This window comes from Lagopus leucura, unplaced genomic scaffold, assembly GCF_019238085.1.
Source record: "Lagopus leucura isolate 7727_CA_CO unplaced genomic scaffold, USGS_WTPT01 Super-Scaffold_797, whole genome shotgun sequence".
NCBI lineage: Eukaryota > Metazoa > Chordata > Aves > Galliformes > Phasianidae > Lagopus > Lagopus leucura.
The window spans coordinates 2,992,348-3,009,270 of NW_024962259.1; the positions used below are offsets into that span (position 1 = coordinate 2,992,348).

Genomic DNA, 16,923 nt, shown 5'->3' on the forward strand with positions numbered 1-16,923 from the left:
ACTCCTATTCAGACCCTGTGTATATACATTCTGGAGAGACTAGACTCATTCTGTCTGCTTGTGACCTCAAAGGTTGACTCCTGTTTAAGCCTTTACAATAACCTGCTACTCATGTCATTTGAAATCTGAGCTTCTGAAAAAACCCTCAAACGCTGTGATAATTTTGTCAGGCTCTGGCAACATTCAGAGATTGTGCATGCAGTGTTAATGATGACTGGATTTTTTAGATACTGAAAGAATGCTCGGTTCTCTATAGTGGCTAGACACTGTGGGATAACTGTTAACTAAATCAGTTAGCACTTCAGTGACATGCAACCTTAATCCATTCAAAAGGGCTGAGAAGAAGAAAAATGCATTGGAGACGCTGGAGAACAGGTTCATAGAGGCTTAGGACACAGTCCTAACGTGAGGACACCAAGGATGGTACAATTTCTGCTACATTGCAGTCAGAACCACTCATGCTTAAAATTTTGCATGCTTAGAGATATCTGGAAATTAAAACAACTGCAAAGACTGATCACTGGATTTGCAGCCACAAAGCGTCCTGTTACGTGCGACCCTCCTTGCAGAACTGCTGGTACAAGTAATACTGCTTGCATCATGGCAGGTACTGCTGTAAGACTGGGAATGTGGCGATGGAGTCAAACGATTAGGATTCTTCTGAGTGACACAAGTTGTCATTTCAGGAGCTGGACTTCCAAAAGTAGTTTCGAAAGTATGGCCCTATATGCATAATGCTCACTACCTCCTTGTGGAGCAATGGGAAGCAAAGCAGAAGTCTGGAGTTACAGTGTGCTGCTGAATACTTCTGAGACAGCAGAACCCACAGCATCATCTGAACCCATTTTCTGTTGCATAGCACTGTGCACATCCTCATTTTCTACAGACTGCATGCTCACTGCCCAGGATTTGCCCTCTTCACTCAGAAATGTTGTTTTATAAGGTTCCACGTGTATCCTATGGACATTTTGCCTCGCTTCCTCATACTTGCCTTTTCCATCTTCTGGAAGGCTGGATGCATGAGGTAAGAAAGTGCTCCGTGACTCGCCGATGGGAAGCTGTAACTGCTCACTGGAGGTAGGTTCTTGAGATAAATCTGAAGATCTCATGAGATGCTGAGTATACACACCTTCAGACAGAGAGGCAGACTGTGTCTCGCTGTGCACACGCAGCCAACGATGATGCTTGCTGAAGTAGTTGTAATGCTGATGTTTCCCTAGTCTCTTTTTCCCTAAAAAGCTCAATGGCTGCCTGGAGCTAGAGGACTTGTCTATGCTTTTTGATGTGATCCCTGACATCGTTAGATTGCTCATATCCTCTGTGCAATATTCAGCATTAGAATCAAAGGCACTACACTCTGTCAGGCCTTCTTTCAGTGTTAGGCAAGGCTTCACGTCGTGGACTTGGAGAACATCAGGGGCACTACCGCCCAGGCCACTGCCTGCCTGCTGGGATATGTCGTGTGGGGAGGAGTAAATCAAGTCTAATTCTCTGGGGCTTAATGCATCACTGGAATCGTAGTCACTATCAGTGGGAAGGAATACTTCTGAACAGCCTTCTTCATCTGAGCAGGGCTGGGAATCTGCAAAGAGAACTGATTAATAGCAAGAAGACGAGCACAACATAGAAACTGCTTAACAGTTATTTCCTTTTTTCTTTTTTCTTTTTGTCTTAATTAGAATAATATCTGCAATTCTCAAAATATACGTTTGTTTCCTCTGTGGAATTTTCCATGGGCCTAGGTGACAGCAAAGACAGTGGTCAGAGAAGATTTACAGATGTGTTAAAGAGGTGATGGTAGAATTAGGAAAAGGATTCATTATTCATTATTCATTATTCAGTTAAATACAGGGAATAATTTGAATTGGAATTGGGATTAAGTTCTGAAAGTACCTGTTTTCTTTTACTTTGCTTTCACCAGATTTCATAGAGATGAAGATTTGGGAGAAAATCTAATCCACGTTCTGTTTTTTATTAAAGATGTTAGCTGAGTTACTACAGACAGATACCCCTGTAACTGTGAGCAGGGTGCAACTGTGTGTGAGGTGAGGCATGGAAGTAGATGAACAAAACAACCCTTTTCCTTATTGGCTGCATTACTGTGTTCAAATCCAAAACAGATATACTTAATATACTTAATTCAGATTCAAATTTGTTGACCAAAATGCACAGTGGCACTGAAATCACTGCTGTCTTTTGGTGTTTGAAGGATCTGTAACAATAGAATGGATCGATGCTCCATGACTGTGCACCGTTTATATTAGAAACAAGGAAAAAAAGTGGAGATTTTATACCGTGCTGGCTATTCACTTTAACCTAGTGTAAATCACAGTATAGTGCAATAACAATGAAGCAAGCCCATGCAGGGCAAGGTAATGCTCGGGGTTACATGGTGTCACAGCTAAGGATTGTTCTGCATGCATGCTCTGTAGAGCAGGGACATTTTAGCGCAGGGAGAAGAGCTGAGAAAGAACCACTGTACGTAGTAATTCTGGAGGACATGAAGAAGTCAGTGTTTTGACTTGTCCCTTCGAACCTGTTCACTAAATGATCAGGAGTGGTGAGGTGACAAAGTTGGCTGCTGATGAACAAGTATTCTGAGTAATTCAAAGTAAAAACAATATTGTAAAGATTATTGTAAAGAAGGATCTTGAGATACCGAGTGGTAAAGGATTGGGAAAATGATTGTTGAAGTATCTTGGCAGGAATGGGAAACATTTAGTCCTTTTATAAAATGAAATTCAAGAACTGTTTTAATTAAAAGTGAATTGAAAGATTTTGCATGATGAACAAACAGAAGTTCTCTTACCGCTTACAGCTTTTCTCCTCTGACTTCTAGCCTCAGGTGAGGAAGGAGGTGAGGGAAGACAATCTAGATGTGAAGACGTTGAACTGACTTTCTTTTGAGAGTGTTCTTCTGAAAGATTCACAAGTTTCTTTATTGGTAGCCCAGCTGCAGGCTGCTTGTACCTTGCGTACTGCAGTGCTTCTGTGATCCATCTCATTTCCCTCCAGATCTCATCAACTTGCTTTTGAGGAAAAAATTAGTGAAAAACTACAGTTATGTCTGCATAGTAATTCTACCTCAGCGTGTACTTGTGAGTACCTAACCAGGTGAGCAGTCACTGTCATCGGAGAGAAGCAGGTTTTAGTCTGAACTGCCTTTGGTTAAGCGCTTTTTGTTTCCCACTACTGCAGAGTCTGCTTAAGGCCTAGATTTTAAATAAGGTATCTGAATGGAGAATCTGTAGGTAGGAGGGATAAATCTAGGCCTAAGTTCTGACATGGAAATAAATGAAAACTGTCTTTTGATGGAGGATGAAGCTTAATCAGTTTTGTAGTGTGCTTGAAAGCTGGTTTCATTCTGCGTTGGGATGAAATCAGGATGTCTCAAGGATTCCTGTGAACCCACAATTCCACTGAGAAGCAAAATGCTCAGATCAAACCCAGTTTTCAAGCAGTAGAAGAATATGTGTGCATGTGTCTGCACATGGGGCATCACAGCAAATCTGTGAGACAAACTGCAGGTTTTCTCCCTTGCTATTCTGGTCTGTATGCATTTTAACAGTATAAATCCACACAGGACAGTTCTAATTCATGCCTGTTGATGGCAATAAGAGACAAGTACGAAAATCAATTGCAGAATAAGGCTTCAAGCATTTAAGCATAGAAAAGATACAATTTAATTTGGGTCTTGCGAGTCTTTCGATAAAAGAACACCGTCAGTGTCTTGCCAGTGAGCTAATTCCAATAGTAACCACAGATGGTTCAGGTGTTTGTTCACAATCCAACTTCATTTCAAGACTTAATTGTAGCTCCACAAAAGGAATACAATTGCTTGACCAGTTAGTGAACTTCTCATCTGGTTGATTGTGGAGATCTTATATTTTCTTTCTGCCATCCTCCTTCAGCCCTGAACAAAAATCACACTGCTTCCAGTTTGTGGAAATGCAAATCCTCTGAATTTTCTCTGTGATGCCATTCTACAGCATCTCACAGGACAGCGAATCAGTCCTTTTAATGAACTGTAGTTCTTAAATTATTTAGGAATGCTTGAAGCACTGTGCTGTATAAATTACAGTGACTAGATATTTTGTCTTGCTGTCTAACATTCTGGGAAAGATGCTGAGTACCTTATCTGCTGTTGTGTTGTTGTTGTTGAAAAATATTTTTACCTTTTAGCTGCCCCGACTCCTTTTCAGAACTGCATTCACGTAGACTCCCTTGCTCTTTACAATGTTTGGTTTGTGTAGTAACTTCAACACTGTCTTAGCTCTAGGATCACACAACTGCTCTCGTGGTTTTGTGGTCACCGCTGAAGATTGTGGTATGTGGTGGGCTGAGATATTTTTGCCAATAGGTGGAATACAGCTGGTGTTCATTTAAGAGGAAACCTGACAAGGCTGATACACTGTCACAATAACTCAGCACAAAACGCGGAAGTTTAAAATATTCTCCTGTATTTTCCCAGCATGATTCTGTGATTTACACGCGACTTAAAGACTCTGGAGAGAAGGAACATAGAACTGTCTATAAAGTGTGTATGTATTAATATACGTATATTCATTTTTGATGTGAAAGGTAAAAGTTTCCCAGATGCTCCAGCACAGTGGAAAACCAGATTTTCTGAGTGTGAGAATGGGGAGATGAGGAGGAAGGAGATAGTGGAGATGTGAAAGCACAATGCTATGCTCCTCTCTGCTCCTCTGCAGGTTTCTAACAGCTCCAAAGTAGACTGTGCAAAGGGGATCTGAATTCAGAGCAAGGAAAAACAGAAATATTATCATCTTATTCATAATTATGAAGGCCAAATATGTTATTAATGAGATAAGTGATTGCATCGGCCCCTGCTCCAACAGAAGGTGTCTATAATATAAAAACATGGAGCTGTAAACCGATCTGTACTTCACTAGTAGAAAAACAGATCAACCAGGTGCACAGATGTCCTCTGGACAGGGCAAGGGTTTTACCTATGAGTAATCAATCACCAAAATGGTTTGCAAAAGTGCAGAGAAAAACTATTACTGAATAGAATGCCCATGCATGGCAATAGCTTACCTCACATTCGATGGCAGCGAGTTTTACAAGCAGGCTGACACATTTCTGTGTAACAGCCTAGCATGACCGTCATTTGATTTTACCCATAAAAATCCTTGTATAAAAGCAACAACTAAGGAAATCATGTTCTGGGCTAGAATTTCATAAAAGCAGAATTGCGCTTTTGATACAACTACTCTTTTTATGACGTCTGTGAATAATTCTCCATTTAGATTTCAAATTACAGCCCGATGCAGTTTTTAAGAAAGCCACCTTAAAATCTCCTTGGAATAGTCAGAAACAGACGATTACCTGTATGCAGTCCATAACTTGCTGGTGTCTTTGTTTGGCTGCAGCGACTTCACTGTCTGAAATTGCTTCCCTCAGGGACTGCTGGGTTTTCAGAGAGTCCAGCTCTATGACAGCAGAAAGGCGGCAATACAGGCTTATAAATTTTTCCTTGTAACAGCAAAAATGAACTGTGAAAAGACCAAGTGCAAAGGAAACACTGTTATACTCTGGTTATGAAATATGAAATCCTTAGCTCTCAGAACACAAATTTTATTAAATGTAATTATTAACTCTCTGGATGGGTTACTTAAAGCTGGAAATAAATAATACAGGCTCTAGTTCTCCTCTCATTTACACTGGATTTACTCTGTTACTTCATCAATTTCAAAAGAGTCATTTCTAATTTATATCTATGTGAAGGGATAATCAGGCCCTCAGTATGCAACTCCTGAGGCTGTTTTGCCCTCGATAGCTTTAATCAGAAGACTCTTTTCTGAGGCTCATCATTTCTTTTATCAAGCAAGCAGTGACATGACTGGAAAACTGAACCCTCTTTTTTCTTTTTAATTGGGTGTTTCAGAAAAAAGTACCATTTTGGAGGATGATAACTTTCTTTCGGCCTAGGCTAACATAAATCAGGAACTCAGATGTAAATGACAGCATTAAAAGCATTTCAATGACATCACAGTTCAGGTGAAACAATTAAAACATTGTTAGTTGTTATCATGTGCTCCCCTCTGAACTGTTGCGCAGCAGGGCAGTGCAGACAGCTCAAACTGACATCTCTGTGCAGTCAGATGCAGTAGCACAGAGCTGGGTGAGCTGCCACTGAAAGAGCCAAGAGATGGAACAGCTACATGGAGCTTCACAGACATTAATTTGCCTGGCCTCTTAATGCCATGTTCTTCCAGAACCTCGTGTGCTCAGGCAGAACTTGCCAGTGATCTCTGCAAGCTGCAGTACAGACATATGAAAGTTGCTGAGGGAGAGCAAGTTTTCAACATAGTTCGCCATCATTGCAAGCATACAGTGTGATCTTGTTATGCAGTGAATGGCAGCTGGCTTAATACTGCTGCATTTCGGGAGGGGGCATGATGTTTTGTAGGGTGTTTCGAGTGCAAAGTGCATAATTTCTTCTTATCATAAATAGAAAAACATAAACTGTCATAGATCTATTTATCCCTTACAGCCAGCATGATGAGGAAAAGTAATAATTTCTCAAAATGAGAAATCTGATCCCAGAAACATCATGCACATAACAATGAACACAGAACCTGAAACAGAAATCCCACCAAAAAAGGTGAGTGAAAAAGAATTCTGCCTGCTGGTTTCCCAGTGATGCCTAGATACTGCAGGGATCTAGTCTGAATAGTGTGTGGTCTCACAGTATATATGCCATATGTGATGGACTCTTGAGTGAATTACAGCCGCGGTTTCAGCTTCAGTGCTGAAGTTTCTGGCCTTTGTGGTTTTAAGTCAGACCTTTTAATGTTACTTTAACAAATGTTACTTCAACGTAGTCTTTTGTGGTTATGCAATTATATAGTTGGTAGCCACCAGCTAATGGGGAATGGAAGCTTCTAATATTTGAGATGTGAATCACAGTCACTTCACAGAACATCAGGGATACATATGTAACAAGTCATGTAGAAAATGTCATCTGCCCATGCCTAGATGATTGCTTACTTTAATTAAAAAAAAAAAAAAAAGTAAAATTCAGCTTTCCATTCTGACATGAGCTTCTTCCCCACTGCAGCAACATTGCTCAGCTGAGGTTTGCACACAGACTGCTATTTAAGAGATGACTCTTTGCATGTTTATCTGCACCACATCATTCCACTCTGTCCATCGATTTCTCAGCTCAACGCAAACTGCATTCCAGAAGCAAGCATAGCTCTCACCCATGGTCTGTGTACCACACGATGAGAGTTAAACAGTTTGCAAGACCTGTAGTACAGAGACGAATTTCAGCAGAGGTGAATATACTTCATGCATTAATTTGCACAGTGAATGCAGTAGTCACCGTTCATAGGGAGAAATAATATGCTGAATACACAGAGTCTAACTGTCGACCTCAGGCTGCATGTCAAGAAGACTGTAAATCTGGCTTTAGGGCACTACTGTCACATCAAATGCCACAGCCATGTGACCCAAAGCTCTGAACTATCACTTCTAGTTCAATTACGTTAGTTCTCTGTTGAAGGGGTAACTCTGCCTTGGCAGAATAGAGAGCAGCTCACGTATTGTCTGTTTGTAGCGCTCCATAATTTTATGGCAGCTCCGCTGTCATCTGTCCTCCCACAGCCAGCAAAAAACCCACGGTTGTCACGGGCACCAATCTCTGCGCTCTGGCAGATGTGACATAAACACAATCGTATGCCCCTGCCTGATTCAAGTAAGATTTGTGCTGCTGGATGATGGGAAGTCACCAATCTATTGTGCCTGCAGACCCCCAACCTCAGCTAAAAGACCTTCCATTAAATCCAGTTACCGTTCTCCTCCACCAGTGACTGCCAACACCCAGTGATGGCGTACAGGACACAAGATGGTGATAGTGGTGGTGTCTCACCAACACTTGAGAGACACGCAGCACCGAGGACCCGCTGTCATATTACAAAGTGGCTCCCTGTGTACTGCCTCCATCAGTTGTGGCTCTTATCTTTCTCTCTCTAAGGCAGAGGCAAGAAATAATAACAAGCAATTTTACAGGCCAGAAGGAAACAGAAGAGCCTAATGTGTAAGGCTCAGCAGTCCCCTTACTCATCATATTCCTTCTACGAAGGACTCTAGCATATCTCACAATAGCAGACTTTTCCTGCTGCAGCAGTAGGACTGAGCGTCCCACATTCTTTCAAGAATCAGAAAGAAAAGGATGACTGTGATCTGAGAAACTCCACTTAGACCCTTAACAAAGGTATCTATATGTAAAGGCAGGAGCTGCAAAAATCATCCTCTTCAAAACTGGTTATTCCTGTGGCAATTTAGAGGTATGCTCTTTATTGCGTCTGCTTTGACACTCCAGCATTGCCATGCCATTTTTCTTTTTTAATTCTGATTTTTAAAGAGCATCAACTTCCAAACAAGTTTGAAGATACATTCTGGATACTGTGGGCTTTGCTCTATGCTTTGCATTTCAATAACGATTGCTACAGTATATGCTTTAACCGCTCTGCTCCCTCTGTAACTTGTACACAGTTATAGGTAGTGTTGTTGCCAAAGCCATCATGTGATTTATTGACTCTCCACTGGGACAAGGGGGAAAACAGATACAACTTTGTGATTTTATTATAAGGAGACTGGGTTAATATTTCTAGGTGAAGCAAGCTACTATACCGAGTTCAAACATCTGAAGAGGGAGGTTAAGAAATCCTGAGTGTGGGGTGTAAGGATTATTCTGTCCTGGGGCAGTGCAGACGTCGTCTGAGGCGGGGAGCAGGAGAAGAAAGGAGACATTGTGACCCAGTTCCAACACCTCCTGTGTATACAGACGGAAGTGCTTAGCCTGTAGAGGGACACGCGCGGGGGAAGAAATAGGAGAGAATTACAACATGGCACTTATATAAACAACACCCCAAATGATATAAAACATTAAAGAAAATTTGCACAACATCAAGCTTGGAATTTTTATAAAACATAAATATTTGGGGGGGGGGGGCTCTAAATGTGGGTTCATGTCACTACATAAAATAAAGATTTAAAGCTGCAATGTTCCACGCTAAAACAACACACACAGGCACAGCCCCCCTGAAAACAACATTTATGTTTCTTATTAGGCAGAAAATGATCACATGCCATGTGCTTTTCAAGATTATGATTGCATAATTATGTGAAAACATGAAAATGGATTCAATTAAAAACCTTTAAGATTCAATTTAGGGTTGGTTAAGAGAAATATGCAGCTCTCCCTCAACACAGCACTGAAAAGGTTTAACAAGTGCTGCAGCAGGAGCGAATGGCACACGCAGCGCTTGCCTGAGGCTGCTGCACAGCTGCACTTCTCTCAGGGAGTGCAACAGCATCACTGTCCACGATTCTGCCTACCACAAAGACAACAAAACTGCACAACTGCACCTGTTGAACAAAAAACCCAATTTGGTAACACCGAAGTTCCATCCGGAGTCATCAAAACTTTTATAACTGCGCTTAACTGCAAGGGCAGGTTTACGTCTATCCCTTGTGCACAGCAGATGAGCTTAAACGCTTTGCTGGGCTGCAGCCTATAGAACAAATTGCACATTGCTTTCAATATTTTATTCCCTAGCTCAAAAAAACCCCCAACAAAGGTACAAAAGCTACAACCTCCAAGAAAATACACTGGTGCAGAGACCTGTACAAAGCCCTACCGGATTAGTGGCTGACCACAAGGCAGCACACCACCTGTCTTCATTTTGGATTTACTTGAGCCTTACGTAGCTCTTCCTAGGCTAGAATGTGCAGCACTGATGGATTCCTCTTTAAAATAAAGCCAAAGCCTTTCAAAAACAAGAATTGTTGAGCAAGATTAATTCATTTTAAGGCTACAACTTTTTAGCTGCACAAACAGATTTTGAAGTGAATATAAAGATGATTTACTTCTACCGTAAGCCCTCTTTACCCTTGTAGACCAAAATAAAGTGGAATTTGTGTAAACAAGAAACAAACTCCTTTCACATCATAGATTATCCCCTCTGCCTTCTTTATTTATTCAAATATGCATCTGTTCGTAAACGTAAAGCCAGAAGCCAGATACCTCTCCTCACCCACAGCAATCTAGAGGTCTGAGCCTATGTGTTTTAGGAGTCTTTATTTGTGTGAAAGAACTGCGCAGTGCTGAGCCTTCAGTAGCCTTTTGTACACCCTCAGTGTTACCTCCAAAACAGCCATCATTTGCCCCTCTTCCCTGCTAAAATAACTGTCTTCCTTTGCCAGCTGGGTAAAGGTGCTCACAGCTACTTGAGTTTCATGCAGAAGTGCTTATTTGCACCTGCCCAAAGTTGTATGCTAACAGATACAGAAATAGGAGCCTTCGAATATTAGTCTCTAAAACCTTCTGCGTTCAAATATCCAGGAAAATAACTAACAACTTGAAGGTGTCTCCCCCCTCAGCTAGAATAATTGAATAGAAAGGTTCTTTGCTTCTCTTTTCTTAGAACATTTACATTTAATTCCTACTCTGAAGTTACATTTTAGCTTTAGCTGTGTTCTTAAGAATTAGTTTTAAAAAGGGTGATAAATACCACAAAGGAAAATACCTGATGCAGAGGTAGATTGATCTGTTTAAGGAGAGCTTTCACTGCCATCTGGAGCTCATACAAGAACAATTGAGTAGGGCAGTCTGAAGTATGATCCATACTTTCCACAGATTCTGAGCCAGAAAGTGTTTGGATCCATTCCCACTCATCTCTGTATGTTGAGTTGAGTTAAAATTAGAAATATAACAAAAGTTCAGTGCACAAGAAGGAATTCAGTGTATGTGCATTCAGGATCTGTTGATAGTTTAATCCTCATATAGCAAAACATTCTAAAATTGTGCAATTCTGATTGTTTGTGGTTGAAAATCTAGCATAGAAAAACTTAATTTTTCTAGCACGTGTACAGCAGGCTGAACGTTCCTTGCGAACGTCTTAAAGTCCGACAGCCTTTGAAATATGTGGCTAAGGCTCCTCACTCCAGGTTTGCTTTTTCACATTTATTTATTTTCCATATATTAATGTGCCCTGGCAGCCCAGACAGCCAACCATGTCCTGGGCTGCATCAAAAGCAGCGTGGCCAGCAGGGTGAGGGAGGTGATCCTGTCCCTCTGCTCTGCGCTGCTGAGGCCTCACCTGGAGCGCTGTGTTCACAGGTGGAGTCCTCAGCACAGGAAGGACGTGGACCTGCTGAAGTGTGTCCAGAGGAGGGCCACAAAAATGATCCAAGGGGTGAAACACTTCTATGAGGACAGTCTGAGAGAGCTGGGGCTGTGCAGCCTGGAGAAGAGAAGGCTGCGAGGTAACCTGAGAGCAGCCTGTCAGTATCTAAAGCTACAGAACTAGAGAGCTACAGAAAGAAGGGGACAGACTCTTTAGTAGGGACTGTGGAACAAGGAGAAATGGCTTCAAGCTTTAAAAGTATAGATTTGGGTAGGATATAAGGAAAAAATCTTTTATAGCGAGGGTAGTGAGGCTCTGGAACAGTTTGCCCCAAGATGTGGTTGATGCCTCACCCCTGGAGACTTTCAAGGCCAGGCTGGATCAGGCTCTGGGTAACCTGATCTAGTTGTGCATGTCTCTGTTCTTTGCAGGGGAGTTGGACAAGATGACCTGTAAACGTCCCTTTCAACTCTAAGGATTCTGTGATTCTAGGATATCTAATTCCATATGGAGGTCCCTTCCAACCCAAGCCATTCTATGATTCTGTGATTCTATGAGTAACCAGAAGGGGTGGATCCAGGATCCTCCCCTTCCCAGACCTCATTTAAGGGTTGGCAGTGGAGGCAAGAGCATCTCATCTGGAGAGCCCTGTGTACCTGAAGGTAGGCAGCTTTTTTGCCTTTATTTCAGGCCAAACAAAGGTCTGATCTTAAACCTCAAGAGTCAGAAACTATTATAAATCCTTACAAATGGAGAAACATCTTTTCTAGTACTCAGGAGTTCAACAGCTGATAGCATGTCTGAATATGCTGTATGTTTGCTATGGATTAGAGTGAAAAAATAGATAATGCACAAGAGAATACACTGAAAAATGACAAACACCTTGTAGTCAATAGAAAGGAGAACACTGAATTTACTGGCAGCTGAATCATGGACTGCAGACTGTCATCTTTATAAAAGATGTATGGAAGACTGTTCCCACCACGGCGAATGTGAGTGACCACAGAATACTATCCTTAGAAACCCATGTGCTCATATGTATTTGTTTTGGACAGAACTTCAGAGCTGCTGGAATCGCACCAGTGCACTTGTTTAGTGCAGCACTGATCTCTCTGGTCCACACCTGAGGCAGACTTTGCAGGCAGCTACAATTCTTCAATGACAAAATCGCATTAGACTTAAAAGAAAAGTTCTCTCTCCATATGTGTGTGTGTAAACTCATGTGTACTGACTTACCTGGAGACATTGCTGTTGTCTCGGATTTTGACATGACAGAGGACATTAGGCAACTTCTGCAACACAAGGACTTTGATTTGATCCACAGAACTGCAGAGTTTAAGGTAACCCAGATACAATCCAGGAGGGAGGCGTTGCTGACTTCTTTTGTGATAGGAGAGTATGTCCTGTTTTGAGAGAAGCAGTCCTGCATTAAAAGCCTTATCAAAAAGCAACACATGTTTTTATAGCTGTCTTCTTGTGTCACCAGTATTCCCAATTCCCAGTATTTAAGCACATGCTAAAGCATGCAAATAATCTCTGGTAGTTTGGATTCCCTTGGACAACTTCCTACTTAAAGTCATATACAGGTTCACAAAGCTCTCCACATCATGCATGTACTGGCACTAAAAAACTGTGATTTCAACCTTCTACTGTTGTATTTAACTTCAATAGCATGCACCCTGCACTTGTCTGATGTCTTCAGTAGCAAGCTGGGGCAGAGAACTGTGTCAGCTGCAAAGCAACTCAGCAAAAAAGCAGCTGTTTTTTATCCAGGTAAATTCCCTGTTTCATTTCTGGTGTGTAGATACACAGAGAAGGGTGGCATGAGGAAAAAGCTATCAGCTGGGGAAGGTAGGACAGAGAGGCTGCACAAAGCAGCACTGGCACCAGAGAAATGCATGTAGATCTCTTGAAAACCTCTTTCTGTTTTCCCCTCCTATCAACAAGAAGATCTCTGTAAGTATGGGAGTTGGTGGCTTGCAAAGATTAATTAATGACTGTGCTTTCTGAGCAAATATCTTTATCAACAAATAGAGCTCAGAAAGAATGAAAACTGATGGCATATTTACTGAAGCCAGGAGAAGTTTTTAAGGCTACATACAGCTGTCCCCAGGAACTATTCTAAAAAGGATATCTGCTGCCATCCTGAGAAATGTGTGCCTCTGCAGTGGGTGAGGATTAAGACACCTGGCCTTACGCCTTTACTCTTGGAACCATCAAATTATCTTCCAGTGCTTTGCTTGGCTCTGACCAATGCAATTAGACCCTCATTTTCACAAGCACTTCATGAACAAAATACCCATTCGATGATTAAACAAGTAATACAAGAAAGGGTGGGCATTAGATAGGAATGTGTAAACCATTAGGGGAACATTTTTTCCACTAGGATCTTTGTGGAAATTTGATCATGGCCTGTATTTTGGGTTTCCTAATATAAAACTTTTGCCCAGATTGACATTTTTCTACACCTTTAACACATTTTAATACAGTAAATCTAACATAGATCAGGTAGGTTTGATTGTCTTTTGGAAATTTTTTAATGTTCCTAAAAGCTGGTAACGTATATTTTGATTCCCTGTCAGTTTCTGGTACCAGAAGCACAGTCTCTGCCCAAGAAAGCTCCTCAAATGTGAAAATGAACAATGACAGTCATTGTCTAGCTGAAGTGACAAAAGAAGGGACTGGGACAATATTTGTCAAGTAGTATTTCAGGTAACTTTGCCACTCATTTGAAGAGAGAGACTGGCTACAGACATTTTCTGAGCAATAAGTTGTTACCTACAGAAAACATGCATTCATCTTTTAACTACACAGATTCAACAGGAATTTACCGAGTCCTGAAGGGCTGGAAACCCCTGGCTGTCAATGATGTCAACTGAGCTGACAACTCCAGCACCTTCTGGGATCAATCCTTACCTTAGTATTGCTCTAAATATGAAGCCTAGGAGTGTGTTATGCAGAATTAAGTAAGGATTATGGTCAATAAAGAATTCTGTAGCAACTATACCAGGCACTAAGGAACTCTGAACCCCAAAGAACAACTTTATTAAGTAGAACAGTAGATATTATACTTAAATGCAATGTTCAGGGTTATGTGGAAAAATCTTATGGTGCATAGAAATTGTAAGTGTCTGTATGGGTGCTTAAGAACATCCTAGAGAGTTTTAAATGTTTATAGCCCTTGCTAAGGAATGCTATAGCATGGCTTCCCAAAACTGATAGAAACAGCACCATTCTCTGCTAGGACTTTGAAGTAATTTCTTTCTAATCTCACAGATATTTTACATATTAAGGATCTGATCCCAGCCCCACTGGAAGTAATATAAGTCTTTTCTTTCAATGGGAGCCTTGCCACTAGTTTTATTGGGCACTGGACTAAGGCCTAAAATTCTACAAGAATCTTCCAAAATCAGGGCTCTGGCACAGGCTTTACAAAAGCAAATAACATACAGTTAAGAGAGGCAAAGCACTACCTGGATTGTTATAAGCAAAATGTCTAATGCTGTTGGCTCCTCTGGCGTTGAAAGGGATTTCCTCTGGCTTTGTAGTTTGGATACCTGCATCCATTTGCCATTAAAAAATGAATAAAGACTCTCCACTTCTCTTATAGTAACAATCAATACATTGCCATGCCGATCCTTGATTGGCTCATAAAAAACTCTGCCGAGGTTGTGAGTTCCCAGCAAGTTCTAGAAAAGAAGAAAATTATAACATGGGAGTTATTTACTGCATATCAGGAAGGTGCATTTCTTGAAAGTTAACTTTACGCTCCTTGACGTCAGACCTATTGACTTCAGTAAAAACCAGTCACACAGCCTTTCTTACGTCCTTGCCCTGCAGTCACATCATGCAGTGGCAAAAGGAGAAGCTACTTTAGCATCTGGTCCAGCAGTGTTCAGTCTAGTGTTTACCAGAGAATGTCAGACTGTCACAAACCAATGCCTTTGTAAAAGGGCTGGCTGCAAATTCACTTCTACCCCCGGATCGCACCCAGTTATGTAAAGGTAAAGGATACTGCTTTCAAAAGCACTCAGTGTTGGTCTAGAGGTGATTCCTTTGGTATCAATGAAGTCCTTCTGCTTAGAACTTACCAAAGAGCTAGATGCATACCTAAATGAGAGATGCAGCACATATCAGTGATACTGAATTCATATTGGAGACTTCAAACGCTTTCTGCTAAGATCATTAACTATAACCTCAATTTATTGTTCTCCGTTTCAATATGATGCTGATTATTTTCAGCAACAAAAGCAAGAGGCCCTCATATCTGCACTGAATGTAAACAGCTCTGGAGTTGAACTGCAGGCTGTGTTTATGAAGGACCACAAAGGAATTTGAAAAGACACGGACCCTTTTTCTTTTACTTCAGATACCAAGAATGTGCTAGACAAACCAGCAGAAACAAACTACCAAAGCAAAGCTCTCCAGGAAAATATGTGAGGATTAAAGAAAAGTAATTTTAAAAGACTCCACATAAAATACATATTTTGGTCAAAATCCCTTTCCTCACACAGAAAGGCATCTGCTCATAGGTGCAAACATACTCAGTCCAGTCACCAGCCACTGAAGAGATTCCCAGATGTCTTAAAGAAAAATGCCTAACATTTAAAATATGCTCATTACTTCAGGACTTTTCAAGAGTTCTACAGTAAGCAGGGTACGGATGGGGGTTGTTTAAAATGACAATTCAAATTCACAATCTAGCACACCGTATGCTTAAGGAAGTGCTGTAACATAATGGCATTGTAAAGTGATAGACTGCCCTGACATTTTTTTTAATCTGTATGTAGCCAACAATATTTACTTATAAACTTTATTACTGAATCGTTTGTAAACTCTAGATAGGCTGACCTCTTGGTGACAAAACTCAGCAGTTTTTGCTTTAAGCATCCCTCTCCAAAGCATGCTGCTGGCGCCTGTCCCACATCCTTTTTCTTCACTGTTCTACCTGTTGAGGTGAGCCTCCATCACTGATTACACTGGGTGGTTTTGCTATGCATTTTGTTTGAATCTGTGTGTCCACAGATGGGGCAGATTATTACAGGGAGATGTTTAGCTACCTGTTGTGATGTTAAACTGAGTATAAGAATGTGCCTAAATGGAAACAGATAGATCATTATTGTCACTGATGGCTGCATGCTGTGAATGACATTCCAGCAGAGAGAATGGGGGCACCTACTAATGGGAATTATGGCTAACTCATGCATTAAAAAAAGTTTTGTGTCTGCTCTGCATGGCATCCCATCTCTTGAGATTTGTTTGCTTAGTTGTCTAGTGGCAACAGCAGGCAAAATTACAGTCTCCGTTGCCTCTGAATCCACTGCTCCAGTCCCTCAGCAGCTGTGTTATCACTGATCTTTTCCATTCTGTCCTAAATTCCTGTGGAGTCAGACTGTTAACTGCCTCACTAAAATGTATTCAACCGTATAAACTTTACTGAGATCCTTCTATTGGTGGATCCCATTAGGCCACACACTGTTAAAGGCTGGCAGACCTGTGACAATTCCTGTGCTCATCAGGGGACCAAACTAACAGAACAAACGATGAGGACAGTAAAGCTGCCAAAAATCCAACAGAGCAATGTACCTTCTGGGCATATGTGCCATATCTCTGTGCCTCAAGTTCTGTTCTTACCCTCTCTGGCAGCAATTAACACAACGGAATCTTGCTTATCTCAAACTGCAGTCTGTGCACACTAACAATGCTCTCTTAGGGAGGGAATGAAACTGAGCTAACCAAAGGAGTAGAGCTACCTAGGCTGAGC

At 41.3% G+C, this 16,923-nt stretch overlaps 1 protein-coding gene across 1 annotated transcript in view; it reads right to left on the bottom strand.

Annotated features, from left to right (window-relative positions):
* Nucleotides 1-785: 785 nt before the first annotated feature.
* ANKFN1 (ankyrin repeat and fibronectin type III domain containing 1) overlaps nucleotides 786-16,923 on the bottom strand; it is a 53,351-nt gene continuing 37,213 nt past the window's right edge. Inside the window, exons 11-17 of the mRNA XM_042865267.1 lie at nucleotides 14,633-14,848; nucleotides 12,396-12,562; nucleotides 10,560-10,710; nucleotides 8,662-8,830; nucleotides 5,350-5,516; nucleotides 2,810-3,029; nucleotides 786-1,582 (exon numbers count right to left, since the gene is read on the bottom strand). Coding sequence (XP_042721201.1) covers nucleotides 786-1,582; nucleotides 2,810-3,029; nucleotides 5,350-5,516; nucleotides 8,662-8,830; nucleotides 10,560-10,710; nucleotides 12,396-12,562; nucleotides 14,633-14,848 — 1,887 coding nt within the window. The remainder of the gene's footprint in view (nucleotides 1,583-2,809; nucleotides 3,030-5,349; nucleotides 5,517-8,661; nucleotides 8,831-10,559; nucleotides 10,711-12,395; nucleotides 12,563-14,632; nucleotides 14,849-16,923) is intronic.